Source organism: Megascapheus bottae, chromosome 2 (genome assembly GCF_031878675.1).
Source record: "Megascapheus bottae isolate mThoBot1 chromosome 2, mThoBot2.hap1, whole genome shotgun sequence".
In the NCBI taxonomy this organism is placed as follows: Eukaryota; Metazoa; Chordata; class Mammalia; order Rodentia; family Geomyidae; genus Megascapheus; species Megascapheus bottae.
The window spans coordinates 31,994,164-32,020,646 of NC_143510.1; the positions used below are offsets into that span (position 1 = coordinate 31,994,164).

The following is a 26,483-nucleotide window of genomic DNA, read 5'->3' on the forward strand; positions in this document are numbered from 1 at the left end:
CATTTGTCACCTGCTGTGCTCTTTGGTTGCCTGCTATTCCTCTACCAGAAATCTGACCTAGGAAGAGAAATGAAGGAGAAATTCACCCATGACTTTCACTCTTTTTACTTTTATCTGTCTCCTCCTCTGTGGCTTGGGGCAGGGTGGGGAGGGGAGAAGGGGATTGGTATTTGGGACCCAAAATACCAACAAGAAGGCCCAGCTTCTTGAGGACCACAGAGGGAGTCACTCCCATGGGACCAGTTTAATGTTGTCAGGCATTTTCCAAACACTGAATGAGAGGGTAGATCTCTATTCACTTACCCTTCCCAAACATCTCCATAATCTGAAAACCCTTGTCTAGAGCACTACAGCTTCACACCAGCCAGGGAATAGAACTTTGAATACACAATGGATATTCAATGTCAAATTCAAATAGCTGGGCTCTTCAGAGAACAGAAATCTGTTCCATCAAGAGGTCAATCCAGCCAGGTGCTGGTGGTTCACGCCCAGAATCCTAGCTATACAAGAGGCTGAGATTGAGGATCATGGTTCAAAGCCAGCTAGGACAGGAATGTCCATGAGACTCTTATCTCCCAATTAAGCACAAAAAAGAAAGAGGAGGAGGAAGAGGAGGAGGAGGAGGAGGAGGAGGAGGAGGAGGAGGAGGAGGAGGAGGAGGAGAAGCAGACAGAAGTAAAGCTGTGGCTCAAGTGGGAAAGCACTAGCACTGAGAACAAAAAGTTCAAGGGCAGTGTCAAGACCCTGAGTTCAAGCCCCAGGACAGGCACCAAAACCAGAAACAACAACAAAAATCCTTTGCCCCTGTTGGAGCTAAGATTCAAACACTGGCAAACAGAAGGTTTCTACAACTCCAGTAGACAATGATGCTCTCAAAGCTTTTCCAAGTACCTCTCAGGCAAACCCTAGGGCCAATAGATGGGACTCAAGTGGAGCAAGTTCAGGCTTTTAGACTGAATCATACAACTTACCCAGGGAAGGGGAAGAAGAAAAAGAACTTGAGCTATACAGCTCTTGTGCGTGCTCTGGCCTTCTAACTACCAGGCGCCAGCTGGTTAGGAGGTTTTACCCAGCTATTTAAATAAAATATTTGGGTTTAAAAGATGTCTATCCAAGCCCCGCAGAGGAACAGGACACATATTCCATCCCCAGATTAAATATGCAACTGTTTTACATTATGAGGATTAGAAAAACATTGCAGACATTCTTGGTAAAGTGAACTATTTCAGGTCCTGGCTTTAGAAGCTCACACTGTTGTTTCCAAATTCTCCAGTTTTGCCAGCCACACTGAAAAATGTCCCCTCCCTCCCTTAGTGTTGTACTCCTCAGCTTCGTGGATGTGAGTCATGTCAGGACCAGACACTTGTCATAATACACTGCTGACTCAAAGAAGCCTATTCTGACCTTTCTTCCAACAGTATCTCCTCAAGTCCAGGTCAAGGACACACAGGACACAGACACCAGGAGCTGATGCTTCAATAATCACCAAGCATGCAAACCCAGGACTTGAGGAATTTCTCTTCCTCCAGATCTCTGGCCCCTGACTCCAGGGACCCTGCAAGCCTCTGCTAATTTCTCTCCCAAGACACCATCTTAGGTTTTCTCTTACATTTCTGTTTATGGCTTGACTGCTGCACCTTTTCCTCTTGCCCAGTCCTGGTCTAGTTCCTAAGGGAGTCCCTGCTTACATTTGTCTACTTTTCTGATCAAGTTCTCATCTCATTAGAGTACACATCGTACTGTGCCACTCTGATCCCTTCTTGGCCTAACCTTTTAAAAACTTTCCATGGCCCTTAAAGTAGTCCTAAAATGTCTCTAAACCATCTGTGCCTTTCTTTTCTAGTCTTATAACTCACTGTGGTCTATCCAACCACAAGGTTTTCTTTCATTCCGTCATACTTACCATCCTCCTACAACAGGGCCTTTCTCTGTGCTGCTCTTGCTATGGGAATGCCTCTTCCCTATTCCAATGATCAGGGGGGCCCCTCCTTGATTTGGCCAACGTTCCCCTTTGCATAGCTTCCTGTCCTTCACTTTCCGCAGGTTTGAGTTTGCAAGGCACAGCTGGAGGTTAAGTTCCACTCCACTAGACAAGGATACTCAAGAAGAGAGGGTTCAGGTCCACTTGGGCTCAGCACCGCCTCCTCAGCACCACGCATGGGCTGTGGGCTGTGGGTCCTACAGATGCTAATAGCAGCCACTATTCAACGAGCACTTACAGTGCTGGGAACCACTCTAGCTTCCATACAGGAGTTCACTCACTGGATTCCCATAGCAATCCATTCCACTTCAGTGAGCACACTCAGGCACAGAATAAATCATCTGGTTGACAACGATCACTTAGCTACAAAACTGCCAAATCTAGCCTCTAACTCCAACAGACCAATTTAAGCCCATACTCTCTCCCCATCTGCTACCAGCCACGGGGCAGGCACTCCTGTCATGCTTGTTGAATGAATGGAAGGATCACTGAATGAGCACAGATCATCTTTCCCTTTCCCTGTCCTTACCCACCCCTGCATTTCCTTCCTGTAGCTCCTGCTGCTCGCTGGTTCAACCATCCCTTGACCACACTGCCGGCCTCACCATTCTACACCAGGTATCAGTTCCCCATGTCCAGCAGTGGTCGTGCTAAGGCCTCTGATAATCCCCACACCCTGGCCCTCTACCATATTTCTAGTCCTAGGGTATGACCTGACCTCTGATCTCTGCCTCTCAGCCTCATCCCTGGCCTTCTGTCACATCTGTGCCCCAAAGCGTGGGCACCAAGTCTGGACAGGCTGTGGTGGCCTCTTGTCTTTTGACAACTGAGCATGGCAACTTCCGTGGCTGCTTCAAACTCCGCTGCTTCACTGCCAGGGTCAGATTGACCCACCAATGAAGCAGCTATCGTGGGGCTTGCTGTTACTCTGGAGATACACACTGTGATGATCACCTCTCTTGAGAAGATGCAGATCACGGCAATCAAGAATGTGGGTTCTGCGATTTACCCCAACCTGGATGAAGTCCTGGCCCCTGTGGCAACCACAGTGTGACCTTCTACTTGTCTGTGACACAGGCAGGAAAGTTTGCAACCTCCACAAACCTTGGTGTGCTTCATGTGTAAAATGGGTATAAGTCAGAGTTTTCTGGAGGGTTGTTATATGACGTAGAAGGGAAGTAATGTGTAAAAGCCTCTGCGTGCCAGGTCATGGTCATGGTCAGTGGTCTGCTATGGCACTCATGCTCTTGTTCATGCTCAGCAGCAGCAGCAGCAGTGGTGGTAGTGGTGGTGGCAGTAGCGGCATCATTCACAGGTGCCACAGTGTGGTCATCACAGGCACAGACAAAGCCACAATGCCTACTTTCAAGTAGCATGGCCTGAGGCTGCAGGACCTCTCTGTGCCTCACTTATCCCATCTGGTAAAATGGGAACAACAGTTGTGTCTATGTCTAGAGTGTGGTGATGGTTAAGTATTGGGTCACATGGATTCCTTACAACTGTGCCCAGGACATTACTGGCATTCAATTCAAGTGCGTGCATCATTGTCATCTTACAGACCATGATCACCTAGCTGTCAGCTGGGTCCAATGCCCATTTGGGGATAGGAGGGTTAAAGAACCTCTCACATCTAACACAGCGTGGTATGTGCAAGCTACTAGAGCCTGTGAGTCACTGTGGGTGAGTATTAGGAAAGGGACATGCTCCCCTAGTTTTCAATAACCCAGAAGGTGCCAGGGCCTGGATGGATCAGGGGCTGGCAAGCCACTGGAGCCATTGGTTTCTCAGTGCTACCCACAAGAAAAGATTGTGCTTTGTGCCAGGTGAAGCACACAGACTTGTTCAGTAACATTAGGTACCAATCTAAAAGAGATCCATTATCCTCTGGCAAGGGACCAAGTCATTCTGACTAAGACATGTTTGTTAGTCAGACTGTGACTCTGGGGTTGAAGGGTATGTAGTTCAGAACAATGTCCTCTCAGAAAACTACTGAACATCCAAAGGCAACAGTAAAGATTAACGGCAGGAAGACCAACACCATTTTCCCGAGTCTAATTAACAAGACATCCCTGATGTAAGATACAAAAGGCAGTGATAAATTGGTAGCCACCACTTCCCTGACAGACTGCCATATCTGATTGGTTCATGGAAACACAAGGGCATAAAATTAATTTCTCTAGTTTCTCATCGAATTTCTCTAACTTCTCACCTCTCAAGTTCTTGTGCTGTCTTTTCCCTAGGTGAAAACAGGGATCCACAAGAACATTTAAAATCTGAAATGAAAACCTTCCCAGCTGGGGAGCACTGCAAGCACAGTGAGACAGGGCAGAGAAACAATTTTATATATATATATATATATATATATATATATATATATATATATGCCAGTTATGGGGCTTGAACTTAGGACCTGGGCACTGTTCTTGGGCTTTCTCAAGGCTAGCACTCTACCACTTGAGCCATAGTACCACTTCCAGCTTTTTTCTATGTATGTTGTACCAAGGAATTGAACCAGGTCTTCATGCATGCTAGGCAAGCACTTTACCACTAGGCCAAACTCCTGGCCCCAACAATATATTTTTTAAAGGCATCAAGTATCTGTTACAGAGGACTTGTGTCTCAAAGACTACATTAATGGACTCAAAAAAAAGTTGTGGTTGGATTCTCATAAAACCCCATAGAGGGAAAACTGTTAGTCACTGAATTCTCATTTCTTAAAATTACGTGACTTGGTTGAGGCTATGGATGCAGGGAAGATCTGAACCCTGGAGGCTGGGTCTCCACGCCAGATTCCTAACCATCAACTGAGAGTCAAGATTTCCCAGAGAGACAAGTAAGAGGACTGTAAGCCCAAGAGCTCACTGTGGTCTTCAACACTGTCCAGCAAGGCTGCTGTTAGCCTTGAAGAGGAAATGAACCTTAAATCTCATCCCATTGCTCTTGAGCCAGTACAACAGAGAGCCTAAAATGTTCCTTTCACCTAGCTGTATTCTGTTTCAACAGCTGCGTGTGGCTAGGAGCTGCCATAGCAGACAGTACCAACTTCAGGTCTGTTTTTATCCCCCACTTGGTTTTATCGGATAGAAGTCAGGCTACTTTCTAAAACCAGAGGTGAAGGGATCCCCAGGGAATCCATGATCTCTTCTGTATGAGTAGATTTTGTGTCCTTTCTTACTCTTCCCACATCCCAAACCCAAGACTCGCTCTCCCGCTCCCATCCCACACATTCCTTCTAAGGAAAGTTTGTGTAAGGCAGTGAGATTTATGACAGATAGACAGGCAGACCATCCCAGCAATGTCTGCATCAGCAGGAAGCTATTCAAAATGCAGATTCCCAGGCCCCGCCTCTGTAGATTTCTGCAGCTGAAGATCCACATAGAGAGGGGCTGCCATGTTTTAATCAATGAGCTCTGCAATGGATGATGCTAATACAGACGATGCAGCTGTGAGAAGCTCAGCCTCAGAGGCTGACGCACATAGTTACCTGCTGGCCTCTGATATGATTATAGCACATCAATCTTGGAAGAAAAACAGAGCCTGGGCTGGGAGCCAGAGAGTTACCACTCTCCATTAATTGCTCAGTTCTATGACGTTAGGAAAGATGCTTTATCACCACAGTTCTGGTTTTTGTTTTGTTTTTGTTTTTTTGAATCTGAAACGTAGAAGTGAGGATATCAGCCCCTTGTCCTCTGGGACAACAGGAAACACAGATGTGAAAGCATCCTGGGGTCCATAGATACCTTTCATTTGCCTAGTAGAAAGGTAAATGAATTCCACAGATTAAAAAGAAATCCACATTGTAAGTGCTCTGGAAATACTATAATATTAGGCAAGGCAGGGGTCATGATAGGTTGGCAGACTGATGTAATTAAGGGCAAGCATGGTGCTAGAGTCAGAGGCACTGATTCAAATCCTTGTTCTACCCCCTAAAACATGGGTGACTTGGGCAATCTCTCAGTCTTCAGGAAGGACTCCTTCTTTTCCGCCTCCCCCTCCCCACTAGGCACTGGAATACTGCCTCAGGTTTCACTATTTCTCAATGTCATAAGCTCAAAAAATGACCATTGTCTGCTTCCCTTACAGTATTGTGACAAGCCACCTAATATTTGTGGAATTGTTCCAAACCATGTATGATAATGTGGTAAGAGCTGTGTGTTAGTTGAAAAATATGAACACCTAGAATTGGCATGGGGGTTCAAACCTGTAATTCCAGATATTGGAAAGACAGAGACAGGAGGATCTTAGCATTTTAGAGCACTCTTCTCAAACGATTGGTGTTGAAAATCTGTTATTTTTGGACCACTGTGGATGGATACATGGTGGTACATGATACACACAAAAAAAGACTCACCATGTGATTCCTACAGCATGCAGTCTGGCCTATATGCCCTGCTATAGATGACCCCACTGAACATGCTGCTGGCTGTCACTGCAATGGCAAGTCCATCCTGATGATGCTGTGGATGGCGCCACATTACCCACATCTAATTTTCATAACTGTGATCACATTTGTGACCAGTTGTGCTGGTGATGACATGCATGTGACAGTCTGTGGATTTTTAGTCTTTACGTGCATATTAAAATGGGAGCCCTGAGAAATATCAGGGTTCAGAACAGCCATGGATGTTATGGTATCCCAAGCTATAGCAAGCTGGTCACCTGCTCCTAGGAACTGCTGCCTCTTCTCCTGACTGGTGTCTTTGGCCAACATGAATTGCCTGGTTCACACACATTTCCACAACCTCACCCTCGTCACGGTGCAGCAGCCCAAAGCTAAAGACAGACATGGTGGTAGTGCTTTTGTCACAAGAGGGAACGAACTATGCTACAAGTTCGGCATCCAGAGCCCATATGGGACAGAGCGAAGACAGACTCCAGACTAGATATGTTTCTTCACTTGACTCCTCCCCAAGCCCGGTCCAGTCCTGCTTTTCTTCCTTCCTCCCCTTCCCCCACCTCCATCTACTCCATACAGCCCAGGCATGCAATCTCACACTCAGCTCCACTTATATAGGGATCCTGTCAAAGATAGAAGCTATCTGAGACTTGGGCTGACCTTGCTTGACAGCCTGTCAGAGAAGGGGACACATGGCATAAACCACACTAAGACCCTGAGGACCAGCAGCAGCACCCAGAGGTGAGCAGGACCTACCTGTTGTGTTAGACAGGGCCAGCGATTCCATGGAGCCTCGAGGGGTTTGCTCTGTGGGTGTCATGTCTTCTGTGTATTTCAAGGAGCTGATGGGATGACGGGTCCGACACTGCTGAGTGGACAGGCTCCCTTCCTCCTCCTCCTCCTCCTCTTCTTCTTCTTCCTCATACTTGGGCACTGGGATGCTGCCTCGTGTCTCGCTGAAGCTCTGATTAGACATATCACTGTAGCTCTCCTGGGACCTCAGCCTCCCTGGGTAGTAGTCCTCTCGGCATTCCTTGATGAAGCTGCCACCATGTCCCTTCATAGCCAGGGATGAGCTTCTCTTGGGATTCCCGCTGAAGTGTTTGGCCCACATGTCAGGCTGAGCCCCGGCCCCCTGTCCTCCGGCACTGTAGGAAGTTCTGATGTTGCACTGACTGAGGAGCTGCAGGGGACTCTGGGCCTGGTTCTGTTCCATCTTGTTCCCATAATGGTAGGGTTCATCCCTGCTCCTCCAAATGGGGTCTCGGTTGAGGCTAGGTGTCTGGCTGGACAGGCTGAGCAGGTCCATCTGTAGTGACAGGGGGTCCACATCAGCGGACAGCCTGTTGGAATTCACCTGCAGCTGGCTATGCTGGTTCAGCACAGTCTCCTGGGTCTTGGCCTTGTTCTTGCCGATTTTGGCACTGCGTCTGGATTCCTTGGCCCTGGCATTCTGGAAGGCTGAGTCGGAAGAATCAGACCCATTGGGGTCCTCTCCGGCACTGCAGGCCCGGGAGCAGAAGATCTGGCCTTGCTTTGGCAGGAATGGCCTCCCCAGGAGGGACTTCTTGCAGTGAGCACAGCAGAAGCAGGTCTCAGTGGCATGCCAGTGCTGGCCGTCATATGTCATCTGACCTTGGTCGATCCCTGGAGAATGAGACGGAGAAGAGGCTGAGGAACTGCTCAGAGCCCTGTACTGCCATGAGAAGCACAACATTTTGGTTTGGCTCAGAATGACAAAATGTGTGATGTGTCAATCAACCAGTGATCAGGGTTCCAACATCAATGGTACTCACATCTTACTTCAACTTAATCTCCCAGTCAGCTCCTTTTTAATTTACGTGTATCTAATAAGGGCAGTTCAGGAATGCTGCAAACAGTAAGACAGATTGAGAAGTCCTACTTCAAAGACGGAATAATCAGAATGCTCTAAATATCAACACTTTGAGCGTCACCATGACATCACACACAGAAAATTCCACAGAATAAAAATTTGCTTCATGCACAAAATTATTTAAAATAGCATATAAAATTATTTTCAGGCTATATGCATAGGAATATATAGATATACCTAGGTAATAAACTGTTTGGACTTGCATCCTATTCTCTAAGTATCTCATGGGTATACAAATATTCCAAAATCTCACAAAGATATCCCTAACGCTTACACAGGGAGTACTTAACCTATAACACATTTAATATGATAAAGCACTGGTTTAAACATTTATCTGTATCACTTAGTCACTTTGACATAGGATTCTAGGATAATTTTTCCTTTTTCAACTGAAGAAAACAGAGACACATAGGATTAAGTAACTTGCCAGAAATCTTGCCCCTAGTTATCATATTAATCCTGTCCCATTTACTCTACTTATGTGTTTGCTTGGTGTGATTTAGATATGAACTGTTCCTCTAAACATGCACGCATTGAAGGCTTGGTCCCTGATAAAAGCATTGTACATAGTGGAAGTTTTCCTTAGTAATTGAATCAGCATCAGCAATGAGGGTTTCTGCCTTCATTGATTAACCAATCCACTGATAGAGTCAAAATATGAGTAGAGTACTAGAAGGTTGTGGAACTGTGGTTCTGGAGCCTAGTTGGAAGAAGCAGCCACTGGGGTATCTAGGGGGTGGGTAGTTGTGGGAGAAGGGTCTTTGAGTATGTGTCTCGCATGGGCCTTTACTCACTCATCCCCTTCCCGTTACTCTCCCATTTTCCTGTTTGCCATGAGTTTCGAGAGCTCTGTTCCATCATGATATTCTCCTTTACCACTGGCCCAGAAACAATGGAACCTTTGAAATGATGAGCCAACACAAATCTTTCCTCCTTTAAGTTGTTTCTCTCAGGTATTTGTCACAGTGGTGAAAACTGAGTAACACAATGTTCACAGGCATTGGAGAAGTGAAGAAATCTTGCCAGCCCTAATAGAAGCCTTGGCTGCTCTCCATCCCTATCAGCTAAATTCCCCACTTGCCGCCTATCCTCAGGTCTAGGGACTACACTCAAGACCCAGTGCTTTCTGGGCAAAGCTCTACTACTTAAACCACATGTCCCATGTATCTCTTCACTTTTAGTTTGCTTTTCAGATTGAGTCTTGTACAAACTTTGCTCAGGGCTGGTTTTATCCCTTCCTCCAGTGTAGCTGGGGTTACAATCATAACCACTGCACTGTGCTTTTCTTTATAGCCTCAATACTGGTTGACATCATGCCATCAGCATATGTATGCACTGGTATGCCTCTCTGCCCCTCTCCCTCTCCCTCCCTCCTTCCCTCCCTCCCTCCCTCCCTCCCCCCCCCCCCCTCTCTCTCTAAAGGAAAGCTTTATGAGGTCAGAGATGGAAGTTTCTGCAGGAAGACACTGTCTGATGCCCAAAGGCCATGAATCATCCATTCCCATACTGAATGGATAAACCCCCTCACCACATATGCATGGTACAGGGGTGTGGCCCTAAGGATGAAGAGAAAGTGAGGGAAAAGCCACGAGGGCATGATGGAAACGTGGATCAATTCCCAAGACTTGTGTACACAGGGCTTCCAGGAGCAGTGAAGTGGAGTGGGCGGTGACAGGTGAGAACCGCCAGCAGAGGTAACAGTCCACCCACACTTCATTCTGAGGAGGGGGCCAGGTGGCCCGGGCATGTACAATTCTGGACTATCTAAGAGGACATTGATCCCACCTGTATCCCTTTCGGTGGGTCTTAGCTCTGCCATTTTCTAGCTTCATCTTCTAGCTGCATCTCTCTGTGCCTCGGTCTCCCCAGAGCTGCCATGTAGAAGATAACCCTCCTTACTTTATAGAACTTGTGTGAGGATTAACTGAGTGTGAGCACTGGCTTTGCCCTGGGCTGCTGGGCCATAGCTGCTTGCTGGCTGTTATTCTCAGCTATTCTTCCTCTACTGTATTAGGCTAGAATCTCCCTATCTGTGAAGGGACAGGGATGCCCCTCACATTCCTGTTCTCTCAGAGTGAGGTCTGGGGCTACGCAGCCTTCTCTCTGCCCCTTTCCATTCCTCTCCCATGTGACAAGAGATCTGAGAGCTGGGTGCAGGCTGTCATGGGTCCCTGACTGCAGGCAGCTGCTCAGCACACAATCCACGCAGCTGCAGCCTGGGTGCCTCCCTAGAGTCTGGGAAGTGAGGTCCTCAACCTGTCCTCCCCCAGCTGCTCCTGCAAGGAAACAAACAGCTCAGGCTGTACAAAGGCCGGGTTCCAAGAGGGAGGCTGACAGGGGGGCGGAGGGAACAGAGGGGAGGAATGCTACAAAGTGGCCCCGGCAGGCAGCACTGGATCCTAGCTCCCTGATAAACATCAACCATGTCAGACTGTGCTCTGAACTGCTCCTGAACTTGGGACATCTGGAAAAGGGCTTAGCGCTCCACATCTGAGTGGAGTGATCCCTTCCCTCTTCCCTCTCTGAAGTCCCTGGAGCAGTTCTCCAAGGGTGTCTGTCTGTCTGCTGCCTCCACAGTCGCACTCAGCTTACAGGACTGTTTACTTTGCTGCGTGCAGGCTAAAGTCCCGTTGCCCTGGCAACGGCTGCCTGATGCAGGGCCTGCACCAAGTGGCTGGATAAATATGGAATATTTGTACAGTGTGGTTGGAGGTAAGTCACCCAGAGACTGAAGTGTGCCTGAGATACAGAGCAGACTCGCTGTGGCAGGAAATTTATGTTTTGCAGAAATGTGGATTCAAAAAGAAACATCACAAGCAGTGATTTAATAAGAACAGCCTACAGTACTTCAGGTCACAACAGTCCCTTTGCTGGCAAAACATGGATGGGCTTTTTTTCCCCCCCAAAAAAAATGAGTTTAGGAGGCAAGCAAAGGAGAATTCTACTGAAAGCCCACCTGGTCTGACTCCAAGCAAGCTTCTAATAGACTTCCACGAGACATAGGAGGGTCAGGCCAGAATCACAGACATTAATCTATTGCCAACCTGTTTTTTGTTTTTTAAAGCAAGGGGGCCAGAAAAGACAAGGTACCCACTGTTGAATGGTAGAACAAATCTCTTACTTGCAAAGGTGAAGTGATTTCTACCATCTTGGGTTTCAGAGTTATAAGCAATGTCTCTTACTCTGAATTACTCTGTATTTATCTATGTTGGCTTTTGTTGTTCTCAAGGATGGCACTCTACCACCTGAGTCTTGCCTCCAAATCTGTGTTTTATAGGTTAACTGGAGATCTAACCAAGTGTGATCTGCAGATCTCAGCCTCCCAAGCAGCCAGGATTATTGGTGTGAACCACCAGTGCCCAATCACATTGAGACTTTTGCTGATGCTTTAAAATCATGTTTGGCTGGGCCGGGAGCATGTCCTGGTGGTAGAGTGCTTGCTTAGCATGCACAAGACTCGGGTTCAATTCCTCAGTACTACGTGCACAGAAAAAAGCCAGAAGTGGTACTGTGGCTCAAGTGGTAGAGATCTAGCCTTGAGAAAGCCCAAGGACAGCGCTAAGGCCCTGAGTTCAAGCCCCAGGACTGGCAATAAATAAATAAATAATAAAATCAAATCAAATCATGCTTGCCTGAAGTTACTGGGCTTCCCCTCTACCAAAAGGGTCAACTGATTTGTCCCTCTGCCGATTTCTCACTTGTTCTAGGTTGGGCATGAAAGGGAGAGGGTGTATCACCTACTCTTACCGAGGAGGTAAGAGCACAGGCAAGGAGGACTGATAAGATTCTGATCAGGGGGAAAATGGAAGAGATACTATGGACATCTCCTTGTGACAATTCAAGTATTTACAATTTATAATTAGTGAGGGAAGAGGTCAGCTTGCTCCTGAATGCAATGAGCTGAGCAGGAATGCAGAAAACAAAAGACTGTTGGAACCCTTGATCCATCCTTTCCTGAAGCTAACATGCTCCATGGTCTTTCAAGTTACATGAGACATGGAAATTCCCTTTTGACACTTAAGCTAGTATGAGTTAGATTTCTATTACATGCAACGAAAGGGGTTCTAGGGGAGATCCAGTCTCAGAAAACCAAGCTGAAAATGCCAAGCACTCACCTATATGTTGGGCACAGGTGTCACAATATTCCGCATACAAGGACTCGAAGCAGTGGCAACAGTAGGGTCGCCCCTCCTTCATAATATAGCGCTGCCCCCCCAGCACTGTCTCACACTCAAAGCAGCAGAAGTGTTTCATGTGCCAGTGTCTCCCCTCGGCCTCAGTGCACTCGTCAGCGAAGATGATCTGCAGAGAGGAAGCCAGATGGTGAATGTCTGATACCAGGCCACTGTAGATACACCTCCAAGGAGGGGGAACTGTGGGAGGTCTAAAATAAAAGGGCAAAAAGCAGGTCTTGCCAAAGCAGCTCTGCATTTGCACCTGCCTGAAACACAATTCAAAATGGCACCAGGGAGGAACTCAGCTACATTTAAATAAGGGTAAGAACACTCTGCAGACTAGAAAGCAGGATGAGGAAGAGATAGGTCATGTGCTCACTGGCCGTGCCTATCTGGATTCAGTATTTTCTAAAGTGGAGAATGTCCTATCAACAGCTGGAATGCTAGCTGTTCCTTTAAACCACAGTGTATATACCATACACGACAATACTAAGCAAGAGAAAAAGCTACCACATCCATTCTCTCTCACAGAGGTACATCCTTCACCCTTCCCTCGTGTCTCAAAATGAGTCATGCTCATTTATAGTACCTATCTGGCTCTCACAAGTGTTTCATGTTTCAATTTCTCATATAGAATTGTTTTCAACTTTGAAAGCACAGCTTTCAAAACATACTACCAAACTATAAGATAAGAACTGAGGTAAAGTACTAACAACAAAACTCACAGTCTAGGAATAAATCCATTCATAATGGTCCACTGATTATCAAAAAGACTACAGGGTAGAATCCATGAGGAAACAGTCCAGCAAATGAGGCTAGGACAACAGGAAGTCTCATGTAAAAAGAATCAGTTTGGAATCAGGTATCAGTGGCTCATTCCTGTAATGTTATTTGTTCAGAAAGCTGAGATCCAGAGAATAGTAGTTCGAAGTTATCCTGTGTTGAAGAGTCTAGTAGATTATATCCCCAAGTAAAAACACAGACTGAGGTATGGCTCAAGTGATAAAGCACCCCTTCGCATGAATTCAAAATCTTCTACCAGAAAAAAACAAATAAGTCTATTTGATTCCCTACCTCCACCACATATATAAATCTAACTAAAGCAGGGTAAGTAGATGAAAGAAATGAGGAAGAACTGGTGATTACAGGCATAATATTCCATGTTCATGTGTGAAGATGGAGCCAGGTAACTTGAAGGGATGGCTGAGGTTGGGGACAGGGAGAATGATGGAAGGGAAGATGCCAACCAAGACACAGTGTATTCATAAACTGAGATGTTAAATTAAAACTGTACAACTATTGAAACACATTAAATAAAAAACCTGTTAGAGATCAAAGACCTAATAGGGGGAAAAAGATAGAGCCTTAGAAAAAAATAGAGTCCTTGGGATACCAGGAAGAGGTCCTGTATCTCTTCTGTTTTAGTGGACATTGCACATACAAATACCTCCTGGAGCAAGAAGCAGAGTCATCTGGATGGAGTACCTGAATTTTCACTCCGAACTTTGGGAATCAGAAAGACAATCAAATCATGCCATCTATTATCCTTTAACTAACCAGTCCCCTGGAGTTTTGCACAGAGGCACTTGTTTCTCAGTGACCACTCCCAGGATTTGGGCTGTGATCTAAAGCTTCACAATGTGTTTTTTTTTTATTTTTTTTAATGCAGTATTATTTATTTATTTATTTATTTATTGTTGTCATTCATGGGATTTGAACTCAGGACCTGTGCACAGTCTCTAAGTTTCGTTTGGTCAAGGCTAGCTTTCTTCTACTTGTGTCACAGCACCACTTCCTGCCTTTTCTGTTTATGTGATACTGAGAATTTGAACTGGGGCTTCAGGCAGACTAGGCAAGCAATCTACCATGGAGCCACATTCCCAACCCCTAATCATTATTATTAATACTATTATTATTATTATTATTATTAAGTTTATGGAAGCAAGACTCTTGAGTGACTGGGGACTGGGAGCCCCTGAAGGGAGTCTGACCTCATCACAGGCTGCGCAGCGGGGCTTCAGGCACTCGGCATGGTGCCTGCCACAGTAGATCTTCCCATCTTGGTAAAAGTAGATCAAGTCCACCAGCAGCTCATTGCAGACAGTGCATATGAAGCAGGGCGGGTGCCAGCAAACGCCATGGCCAGCTCTTGAGGCGAACACAGCGATGTCTCCGCCATTAATCTGCCCTCCGCACTGTGAAGGAAACAGGTGCATCAGCCCATGGCCGACGGTAGCCCTCTGTGCTGTACAGAAGTGGCCAGGACCTGAACCTGCAGCTACCAAGCCCTTATTCCATGCCAGTCACCATATACTCTGCATTATGTTCCCAGGACAGATTTCTCCCTGCACCCTCCCCTTACATAGGATAAAATGAGAAGAGAGGAAAGCAGGGTGAGGGGATAGAAAGAGGCCTGCATAGGAGCACACAGGAACTTGGGGGACAGGAGGCCAAGTGGCTGAGGTGGAGGTGAGGGCAGGGAGGATGCACCCTCTCCTACACACTCCATACTGCATGCTGAGGCAATGTCAAGTTTAACACCAGGCTGGGTTTGGGGAAGCCAGGGAGAGGGGGAATTCAGCGGGGCTGGTCGGTAATAGCAAACCAAAGGAGGACTGGGCACCAAAAGAAAATAAAAATCCTATCTGTATTTACAGATTGTCTTCCATTTCCCAATGCCTTTCAGGCAGGCTTTTTTGTCTCTTCCATTTCCCTTACCATCTCCTTTTGTAGCATTTCTTCCCAGAAAGAAACAAGGCAGGATAGCTAGGGTTTTCAGGGTGGGCCACCAAAGCTCAGCTTGTATTATTTTTCTATTGATTCAATTTATTGTCTGGTTTTGCCCTTTCATTCACAGCTCAAGACTAAGCTCTCATGTTCTTTGCTCATTTCTAGCTAGGAACCAGGCATACAGCAGGTACTTAATAAATAAATGAGGGACAAACAAGTAAATGAGAGCACCCTGCCCCGTGCCTCCTCCCATGCCATCCATGCTCACCTGCTCACAGATGGCTCCTGTCATGGTGACAGGGAAGGGCCTGACATTCCCTCGGCCCAAATTCTCTCGTTTCCTCTGGCTGCTGAACAGCTTCAGCTCCCGCTTCTCCTCCTCATCCAGGGAGTTGCAGTATCGGACCTGAACACACAAAGAATGGATCCTGAAGCTCATGTGTTTTTCTCTTGGCACGAGCTCCATCTTGGTTTCATAGCCCTTGCCTGGCATGTGCCCACCCCAAGTGTGGACTGACTTTGGTGAGCCTCCTCTGACCATGGTGCTAAGCCACACTGCTTACTGAAGCCTCTGAACTCTGGAATTCAAGTCTTGGCAGGCTGAAGGTTCTGGAGCTAGCCCTCTGTCTCACTTACCACACTTACACCCAATCATCTGGAGTGGCTCAAGTGCCTGTCCTATTCTGGGATGTTCTCTTCCTTTTATACCCATGAGTATCCACGTAAATTGGTGGCAGCAAAAAGTAAGTGGAGCCTGGCGCTGGTCCCCAGGCAGTGACGGAGCTGTGGGAAGGCCCTGTGGGGTCACCTGGATACCAGGTATTCTCTGTATATTGGGCATTTGGACCAGTCCTGAATAATTAGTAATGGTAGTTTTAAAAGAAATCCACTTTCAAAGAAACTCCCAAAATATATATATAGAAGAAGAAGAAGAAGAAGAAGAAGAAGAAGAAGAAGAAGAAGAAGAAGAAGAAGAAAAAGAAGAAGAAGAAGAAGAGGAGGAGGAGGAGGAGGAGGAGGAGGAGGAGGAGGAGAAGGAAGGAGGAGAAGGAAGGAGGAGAAGGAAGGAGGAGGAGGAGGAGGAGGAAGAAAGTATATCATGCCTAGAAGTAAAGGATCACCTGGAATAACTAGAAGGGGATCTTGGAATTCGAGAACAAAATGACAGGGCTGGATTACTACTAGGAATCTGGGGGAAGGTGGCCACTTTGTCCTCAGGAGATACCGATGCTCCTATTTAAACCTGTAGGCTGGGATGTGTTAGAGAGCCAAGAGACACCTGCTAGCACCAGACTGAACCTTCTCCTTCATGGTTCAACCTCTCTATCCCAGGAATGCAATGCAGCTTCAACAGGAGTAACCCTGTTATCGGTGAGAAGTATTTACTACCATGTTCCCATCTCACCACACAGCTCTACACCCATCTCCACCCTTTGTCTTATCTTAGGCAGGAGTCAACTGGACATGAGAAAGACCAGCAGTGCTACCCAGATGCCCGTCACAAAGATGGCTACAGGAAAACCTTGTATCCTAGTTTGGAAACCAGATCATCTGTATCTACCAAAATTGGCTTATCTGGGACAAAAGAAAATGAAAAACATATATGCTTGAATATTCATTATCATTTATTTTCAAAAGGAGCCATGTCAAATGGGCTGAGTCAGCCCGCTGGGTAATAATCTAAATAGAGACTTATTAAGGAAGCATAGACATAAAATAAACCACTAAACGCACAAAAGAACAGATCACACATCCCTTCCTCAAGTAAACAGATGGTTCTTTTTTTTTTTTAAAGAAAAAGAAAAAAAAAGTCTCTGTGGGAATGTTTCAGAAAGGGAATTACAGTGACCGGAACAGTCCAGAACACAAAGTTCCCTAGTGGTATTTTATGGGCCTGCTTTTGAAGAAAGACACCTCCCTCCAGCTCATAAAGCTCCATTTCTACTTCCAAATTAGTGAACGGGGCATCAGGTTACAATGCCTGCTCTTAGCTTGAAAAGAGAAATCATTATTTACATTTGTTTAATGAAGTCAGACATAAGCAACAGGAAAGAGCAATCTTTCTTAGTTGTTTTAATTTTGTAATTGTATAAGCTTTGACCCTGATTACTCAAATTCATTCTTTTTTTTCCTCCAGTGCTTGGGATAGAACCTCAAGTCTTATACATGCTAGGCAAGTACTCCACCACTGAGCTATACTCCCAGCCCCTCAAATTTATTTTTCAGGCTCTTATACTGTCACTTTGTATTCAAAACGTGGGAAGGCAATTCTAAGTAGCATTCACTCATTTCCTTGGGATACAGATTGTGGATGGAGGAAGGTGATGCTTAGCTTTCAAAAGGGGGATTGTTTTCCTATTCCATTTAAAATAACTTTATTTCTTCTGGTGCCAGTACTGAGGCTTGAACTCAGGGCCAAGACACTGTCTCTTAGCTTTTCACTCAAGGCTGGTACTCTGTGGCTTGAGCCACAGCTCCAGTTCTGACTTTTTGCAGGTTCATTGGAGATAAGCATCTCACAGATTTTCCTGCCCAGGCTAGCTTCAAACCGTGAGCCTCAGATTCCAGCCTTTCAAGTAGTTAGGTTTACAGGAGTAAGCTATGGACATTAGGCTGCACTTGAATTTTAAGTGAAGTCAGAGTCAAATAGTATAATTTGATTAAAAAATCCTATTTTTTTTAAAAAACCAGATACTTAACAATTAAGTTCCAGCTTACACTCCTAATCCTTCCCAGCATGGTCTTCTATAAAGCAGGTTTACAAAATTCCCCTCTGAGATCAATATGAACTCAAGGGCAAGAAAGGTCTGCCTTCAGGGCTGTGCTTCTGGGTTCAGAGACCAGGACAGCCCATGAGCCATACTTTGAACAGTATAATGGAGGACTCTCATGAGAGCCAGGGTTCACTGTGGCAAAAAGTCACAGATATGGAAAGATATGCCGCTGCCCACATAACTCCTGCAGCCTGGCGTGCAAAACTTGAGCCCACTCACTATGAAACCATGCTGAAAACTCTCATTTGTACAGGGCCTGAAGTGTCCCAAGGAGCCCTAGTCCTTCTTCCAACGCAGGCAGGCAACCACCAGGCACATTTTCATCAAGTGAGAATACCAGGATGTAAGTTTTTACACCTTTATAAGCTCCAGTTACCACAAATAGCTGATCACCCCAGCTTCAGAGGCTCAACCAGTCCAGAACTAAGATTCTTTTTTGGCAATACATATATAGCAAGTGTTGGTCAGTTCCTTTAGGTTCTAATTAAGGCCACTAACTCCTAAAAAGAAATCAACAGAGGGATCCTTCCACAATCTCACTCATCATGGCCTTGATGATTTAAAAAAAAAAAAAAAAGAAGATTCTGATGACATGTTTTCTAAGCCCCTTCTAGCCTCTTACCTCATTGTCATGTGGTGGGAGCTGGTGTAGGAGCTGTTTGATTCGCAGTTTCTCTCCAGGGCTGTTGACGTAAGGGACTTTCTCTTCCGGGAGGCAGCTGTAGTACTGATGAACCTGAGCGATGGAGCAGACACAGCACTTACCCATTATGCACAGTGCCAGTCACCACTTCCCCTCCCAGAGAGAAGCTGTGCACATAGGGAGCAGGTACTTCCGCTGTCCCCCAACCCTTCATGAGACTCAAGAGCTGGCTTCCCCTGCAATACACAGAGAGGCTCAGCTCAGGCAGAGGCGTGCAGATTACTCCTCAACCAATGGCAATGAAAGGCTTTCCCCCTCTGAAGGGGGGGGGAGAGAATGTCAGCAAATGTCCCAGCCACAGAAGAATCCAACCAATCTACAGGTGAAGCCAGAAGGTAAGGATCTCTCGGTAGCCTTCCCGAGTGTCGCTTTACCATTTTCTGTGTGTCTCCTGGCGCGGCACCTCCTTAGCTGAGGGATATGTCAGCGCCTGTCTGGGCGCTGCAGTCAAAGCTGTCGCTGGCACTCACCAACTCCTGGGTACCTCAGCCTCCACCTACAGTAAAAGCCTGCCAGGTTTTGAGCCACTTGTGAAGCAGGCTCCAGTTGACATCCATTCAAAAGAGACCCAATGTGGGGGTGCAGTGTGTCACTGGACAATGTCATTAACACAAGGACCTTCTCATATCTTTTAAGATTCCTGATGGTGACAGTTTATTAGGGCATATTCCTGCATTCATTTTAACCACTGGGGAAAGCACTAAACATTTAAGCTACCCTGAGAGAAGGAAGAAGACATTTCTACCATCTAACCATATGTAAAACGAGAGCAAGAAAGATCTATCTGCCCAGAGAGAAAGTATATTATCATATAAAACTGTAACTTTTTTTTTTTAACCCACAATGCCAGCAGCTCAGATAACATTCTGGAAAAGGTTTCCAAGAACTTTCATGCAGCAGGACTATTAGCTTTAGAGAACCAAAGACATACATGCCCCATGCTGGGAAAGACAGCAGCAGGAGCTCCAACCTCCAGAGTCCATAGTTCACTCCTGTTCTAATGCCTTTGCATTTACGGGACCTTGGATATGAATGCATGTTCTGGGAATGCAGGGGTGAAGAGTTGCACAATTCTCTCCTTTGATCTCTAGAGATCAAATCGTGAGTGTTAGAACTGAGCTCCAGGGGGTGGGGGGGAAAGCTTGCGATGACAGGGACTTTAAAAAATGAGAAAGCCTAACTTCACTTTTCTGACCAACATGTGCCTATTGTCCTTCGAATCAGAGCCCCAAACCAATCACAAACAGAACTCTCTTCACAGATTGCTGGCTCCTTGCAAGAAGGCTGGGCTGCTGTGAGCCTTTCCTACAGGCGCCTGGCAGACTGCCACATCCTGGGACAGGAAGGAATGGTTCTGGGTTGTGAAGGCAACTTCCAGATTGCCTGCACTCCTAAGAAAAAGTGGCAGCCCATATCAGAAGTTAGCTTTGTGTCTGGAGGGTCCTACTTTACTGTACGGCTCACATGGGGCAGGGATCAGCAAGTAAGTCCAATCTCTGTGTCTTAGGACATAGATTTTGCCTTTTAAGTTAACATGTTGCTTGTAGAAAGGCCTTAGTCTGAATTTGGAAGGCTAAGGGAGGAGTACTGCAAGTTCAAATCTAGCCTGAGCTATGCAGGGAGATAGTGTCTCAAAACAACCAAAGGTGATGGAGAGGCCATGACCTGAGATCTGCTATCATTCTATGCCTTCCATTACAGTCATAAGCACATGGCTATTGAGAATGTGAGGTTAACTACTATGTTGCTTGAGAACACAGAACTGGATTGGATCTTGCCTGACCCTCTTCTGGATGGCTGCTCATTGTGTTCACAGCCCTCTCTTCTTTGCCCAGAACAGTCATCTCTGAGAGCCTTTCTCAAGCAGCACCATGAACCAAGCCTGCTATGACCCTGTGCCTCTGTCATTTCCCACCTCTAGGTTCCTAAGCAAATTACATGGCAGCTCAGAGCACCCACCATAGGATCGAGATGACTAATCAAAAGCAGTCCTCAAGCTCAATGAGCACTGTGAGTGTTAAATAAGCATTCTGTTTTGCAGCCTGGCTAAATCCAAATGAGATAAGCAGATGTCTCCTGGACTTCCTTCCCTTTTTAAGTTGTATAACATCATTATTGGTATGTAAATAAGACCCAACCCTAGGCTCTGTGAGCCATTTCTCAGCCCAAACAAGAAAAATAGGGGCAAGGAATAGGGGTGGGGGCGAGGGGAATAGCAACCTATTATAAAGGTGTGGTGTTTTCTCAAGAAACCCAGTTGCTTAGAGGAAATGGAAGCGGATGTGTAAACTGACCAGGATCTGCTTTCTCATCTCTCTGGTTTCAGGGTTCCCTAACCTCTGCTGTATTCTCTCTGTAGATCTGCATGCCCCCTGATTTCTCAGAACCAGAGGTCCCCCACAGCACTGGTGCTGAAAGTGCTTCAGTTCAAATCTAGTGACTTGCTTCCCTCAGTTCTCTCAGTTCTGTAGAGTTATCTCATCTTGGGCTGGATCCACATCAATTGATGGGACAGAAGAAGTTTTACACATTCCAAGACTGGAAGACAAGATAATCCTAACAGGACACAATCAGCAAAGGTGGAGCTGGCTCAGCTACAGCACTATAGAGATGCTTAGGAGTGTTGGCACCCCATGCCAATGCTGGGCCAAAACTCCCCGAGACAAGCAACTGAAAGGAGGGAAGACTGACTTTGATAGACGGCTGCCAAGGCTTTTAGCTTGGCTCTGTCACACTGAGCTTGTAACAAGATTCAACAGTGGCAAGGAGAAGGTGGTAGAGAAAAGCTGCTCACCTATTGGTGGCCCAGAAGTGAAAGAGGCAGACACAGGGGCAAGGGGGAGGGGGAGGGAGGGAGGGAGAGAGACTGAGACAGAGAGAGCAAAAGGGAGAGAGGGAGAGGGAGACTTTGGAATCCTAGTATCTCCTTCAAGGGTTCATCCCCCTGCCACCCCCACTGGGGGCCTTACTTCCTTCCATGAGGCTCCGCCTCCTAAGAGTTCAACCACCCATTAAGAGTGATGCACACTGGTGATCAAACTCTTAGCACATAGCCTTTGGGGGTCATTTCTGATCCAAACTCTAAGAGTATGCTGAGGATTCTATCCTTGGATTCTCAACAGAGGCAGTGACCACTCCCTTGCAGCACAGGTCTGTGTATCCTGGACAGAATTCAAACCTACTGATCACCACCTGAAACATATTTCTACCTAGTATTCTCCACTCATTCTTCCAGTGAAGAATGTGCTGAAGTATTTTCTTCCATGGGAACCCATCATTTGATGGATGATTTAAAAGCTCACGTGGTGGGATGCTCCCATGCTCAAATATCACAGAGCATCCTTAGTTCCTGCTTGTGCTGAGGAAGGAGGGTGAGTTAGCTCTTCATGAATGGCTTCCAGACTGTAAGTCTAAGTCCCTGTCTCTTACATTGGGAATTTAACATCTGGGGTTGGATGCTGGGTTTCCCAAGCTTGCCACTGAATAAAGAAGATGAGAAGGCAGTAAGCAAGTCCCAGCACTCCAGACTTCCCCAGTCAGTGAGCCTGGGTATAAGAATGCCACAGGCACACCCCTCTGCAGAATGTGCTGGAGCTTTGCTCCACTTGGCTGCTCCCAGGTAAGGGCTGTCCTATGATTCTGCCCTGGGTGAAGTAAGACTGGGTACACATTCCCGCAGTTTATTGTGTTATTTAGAATACAATAAACTGGCTTATGAACATGAAATAGCCAAAGGCCTTTATTGAAGGGGTTGTTCCCTAACAGGGCGGCTTGGAACCACTTCAGTCTGCATCAGATTGTCAGAACTTCAGTCAGTGTGCAAATACTCTCTGAAGCAAGGCCTCACCCCACTAGAGACACTGCAACTGCGCCCAGGCCTGTGAGGAGGAGCCACACATCTCATCGCATGTCTACATGGACAGGAGGAGGGGAGCTAGCAAGCCACTGTGGGAAAAAGTGTACAGGCCAGTTTCATACCTATAATCCTAGCTACTCAAGAAGCTAAAATCTGAGAAATGTGGTTTGGAGTAAACCTGGGTGGCAAAGTTTGGGGGACTCCCATCTCCGATGAACCATCAAAAAGCACATCTGTTCCTGCAGTAGTTGTTCCCTTTTAGATTGCAGCAGCATCCCCTGGAAGGCTGGTTACAACACACATTCCCAGTCCCACAGGCCTGGGCTTGAAGCCCTCTGACAGGCATGAGTAGCCGTTTCAGAAGTGCTGCTTGGACCAATGGACCCCGCTTGGGAAAGCTTTCCAGCTAGCCTACTGCTTTCATCTCAGCAAGGCATGATGGTATCCCTACTTTTCCCAAGAAATCTAGGAAAGTCAAAGGAATTAAAAAAAACAAAACAAAACAAAACAAAAAAAACCTTACTGTTCCTTACCCATGTGTTTTGGAGTTTCCTCCCACAATTACATATAGGCAGACCGATTAGATTAGGCAGACCTTTTCCATCAACCGAGGCCACCAATGAGGATGCAGAAGGGCAAAGGTTTTCTACATCTGAAGCTTCCTCACTTACTTGTCGCAGGAGCCCAACAGACACTGTATGATGTCCATGGCTGATCTCAGCAGCCATGGCTCTGGACTAGTCACAGGAAGAAAAGGGTGGCAAACTACTTATCTCCCAAGTGACTCTGGCTGGAAGTGGTTTTCTATGCAATAGTTCACTCGCACACCCTTGTGGCACTCAAGAGGTGGGTATACTTTATACTCAGCAGATTGAATATCACAGAGGTAAACTGTAGAAGTGCCCTCCTCCTCCACTGCCCTTGGTTTTAGTGGATTCTTGGCTTTTGTCAAGAAAGACAGACCAGCAGCTGACCACAGAAATAAGTACATTTCTCCTGTGTGTTTTCTACTTGTAGAAACCATACATGGCTGCTCACACTGAAGTCTTCCCACAATGCTGTGCAACACTGATGGTAGAGAGGTGGGGTAGCAATGGCTGCCCATCTGCTTCCATTATCCTTTTCTTCCTCAACAAGAATACTGTGGCTTTGAGTGCATGGATATGACTAAGCACCCCTCCCCAGGAGTGACATGGGGCCATGTGAACACGTGCTGGCCAATGATATGTGACTGGTGTGATGTGAGGGAACATTCTTTTCAAGGGGGCCAGGAAAGTTTCTGACCATTCTGCCTCCTTCCTCCTTTCTGCCTGAAAGGTAAACAGAGTGGTGGAGTACTAGCAGCCAATCTGTATCCCGAAGCAACCTCAGTGATGGAATCTGTGGGGGTAACAATGGTATGACAGAAAGTTAAGTGCCTAGGTTTAAAAAATAATACCATGGAGCTACCATACATACGCTGGATTGCCTATCTCTAGTTCCCACCCCACACCCTCAGAAATTAATGACTTCTTTATTTGTATTCTCTAGGAAATGAATGCAATTCCTAAAAGATGCAGTAACAGCCCGATAAACATTAGCATGTGCCATAGTCATCTGGCTTTTAAAACAGCTCACAATATGCCAGAAAAAAAAAATCCAGGTTTGAAGGCAAGGCCTGTGTGACTTCACAAGGGGAAGGGGAGATTCCTAGAGTGGGAACTGTGATGTGAACCAGCCCCTCTGCAAGTTTGTTGAGGGGGGGGCAATCTCTTTTTAACCCAGGAACCCATCAGAAGTAAAGGCCTTCATTGTCTCCGCCCCCTTGCCTACAGTGAGCCTAGCATAGGCCTGGAGGTGGTATTGGGCCTGGAGGTTGGGTCTGCATGACCCCCACAGGTACCCTGGAGAGGCAGGAGAGATGCTGCTGACATCTGGGGCAATATGATTGGTTTAGGGCAATGGCGCTGGAGCTCTGATATGTAGACCTGGAGGCCAATCAGGCAGAATCCCAGCTATGAACTAGGGGTGGGGCAGGGTGCTCATTTCTGCCTTCCCTCCCCACCCCCCACGTCCCCAAACCTGTCAGGGTTTCATTAAGCAGGAACAGGAGGGAAAGGCTGTTTCCTGGAATCTAAGGAGACATCCACCACCTTGATTCCTTCTCATCCCTCCTGGAGACTCAGGCTGTAATTTTAATTGCTTTACTCAGGAAGTAATTTGGAAATGGCGCTGTAATACCTAGTGCTTGGCTAATGTCCCTGCATGCTTCTGGTCCCACAGGGCCGCAATCAGCATGGGAAAGGAAAGCTCACTGCGGGCATTTCCAAATACCCATCTTCCCCATTTCTTTCTTCTGCTTCCCTCCATGTCTCCTTCAGCAGTGTCTTGTCAGTTATAAAGCTATACACAGATATAACCAGAGTCCAGTTCCCTCTACCAGACCATCCGAATGCCAAAATCACCCTCAGTTTCTCATCCACAATGTCTGCCAGAATCCATAAACCTTTAACGTGCTGTTCTTCAGAGAAAGGAGCAGTGGAGGACTCTGGGCAGCGTAGGGTGTGGCAGAGTATCCTTTCCCTGTGGAACCTGACCACCAGGAACAGACTGTCCCTCCAGAGGGGTCTGCCCCTAGATGGGGTCAAGAATGGTGCATTGAATGCTAGGTTTCAGTCTGGGCCTAGCTAGCTGTCATCCAAACATTTAGACAGACACATTCAGTGAGAAAAAAGAAACAAATTAACAACAGGAATAAGTAAAGAAAGATGAGTGGAGTAGGGTGGAGGAGACACTGAGATTGTTACTAAGGATGCATTGTTTCTTTAGGAAGAAGAGACACAAACATCTGTATTTGAAACTTACAAGTTACCCTTTGCTCAAACACAGGGAGGAAAACAATCAAGTTATGTCCCAAGCAGGTGCCTTAAGTCAAAACCACATAAGCAGGTCTGCTCTTCTGTGGATTGGCTCTTGGGAGGACAGGGGGGTTAGGCGTGGTGGGGGAGGGCTCTTTTCTCCAGCCCACCCCAATTTCTTTTTATTTATAATATTAAACCTCAACGTTTACATAGAAAATAGTTTCCATTTAGTGTGTGGAATATTATTATCTGACAGTTATTTTTCTTACCTTGACTTTAAGAAGAGTTCTCAGAGAAGAAGAGCTGAGAGTTTGAATGCTTTGGGGTAGGGGAAAAGGGAAGCTACCATTCTCCAGAAGATTTCTTCACCCCTAATCTGTCTAAGGTCTCCTTTAAATTCCCTGCCTGCCTGGAAAGGCCAGAAGCTTCCTACAGGAGGCTCAGCACAGTTCTGGGGGTGGAGCTGTTTGGGTTTGAACCCCAGATCCAACAGGTACCATGCATACATGCATAGCTGGCTATTTATTTCCTGGCCCGCAGCAGCCCTCTCTCCATCTGTAAAATAGGGACAGCATTGTCTGCCTGCAGGCAGAGCTGGAAGGCTCAGATAAGGGTGGCTGCGAAGTGGCTAGGGCATGAATGTGCTTCAGGTATGGGAATCACCCAGCACCTCTGAGTTTTTCACAAAAGGCATCTCTGACCCCTGGTGGGGCTCTGCTTGGAGGACCAGTCTTTAAGGAACATCATTAGATCCTATCTAACACACTGAAGTCCCCAGAAGAGCACAGGTATGGAGAAAAGGCCACAAAGCAAGAGGTCTGCCATTTGCAAGGCAAGAAGCCAGGCTTTGCTGCAATAGGAAATGATCTTAACCTCTAGTTTAAAGGACCTCTAAGATGATGCTCCATACAGCAGACAAACCGCTACAAAACAAATGGTCAAAGATGCTGACAAAAACTGCAGAAGTTCAATCAGGAGCCCAGCACCAAAGGGCTCATGCCTTGAATCCTAGCTATGGAGAAGGCTGAGATCCAGAGGATCACAGTACGAGGCTCGTGCAGGTAGGAAAGTCTACTATATTCCATCTTTAGCTAATCATCTAGGCTAACTTAGGAATTAATTAATTCAGAAGGT

The 26,483-nt window shown here is 46.5% G+C and overlaps 1 protein-coding gene across 2 annotated transcripts in view; it reads right to left on the minus strand.

Moving 5' to 3' along the window:
* Prickle2 (prickle planar cell polarity protein 2) overlaps positions 1-26,483 on the minus strand; it is a 179,089-nt gene that overhangs the window by 30,089 nt on the left and 122,517 nt on the right. For both annotated transcript variants that reach the window (XM_090323515.1, XM_090323526.1), the window contains exons 3-7: positions 18,573-18,686; positions 15,445-15,582; positions 14,438-14,641; positions 12,387-12,573; positions 7,134-8,024 (exon numbers count right to left, since the gene is read on the minus strand). In XM_090323515.1, coding sequence (XP_090179641.1) covers positions 7,134-8,024; positions 12,387-12,573; positions 14,438-14,641; positions 15,445-15,582; positions 18,573-18,686 — 1,534 coding nt within the window. The remainder of the gene's footprint in view (positions 1-7,133; positions 8,025-12,386; positions 12,574-14,437; positions 14,642-15,444; positions 15,583-18,572; positions 18,687-26,483) is intronic.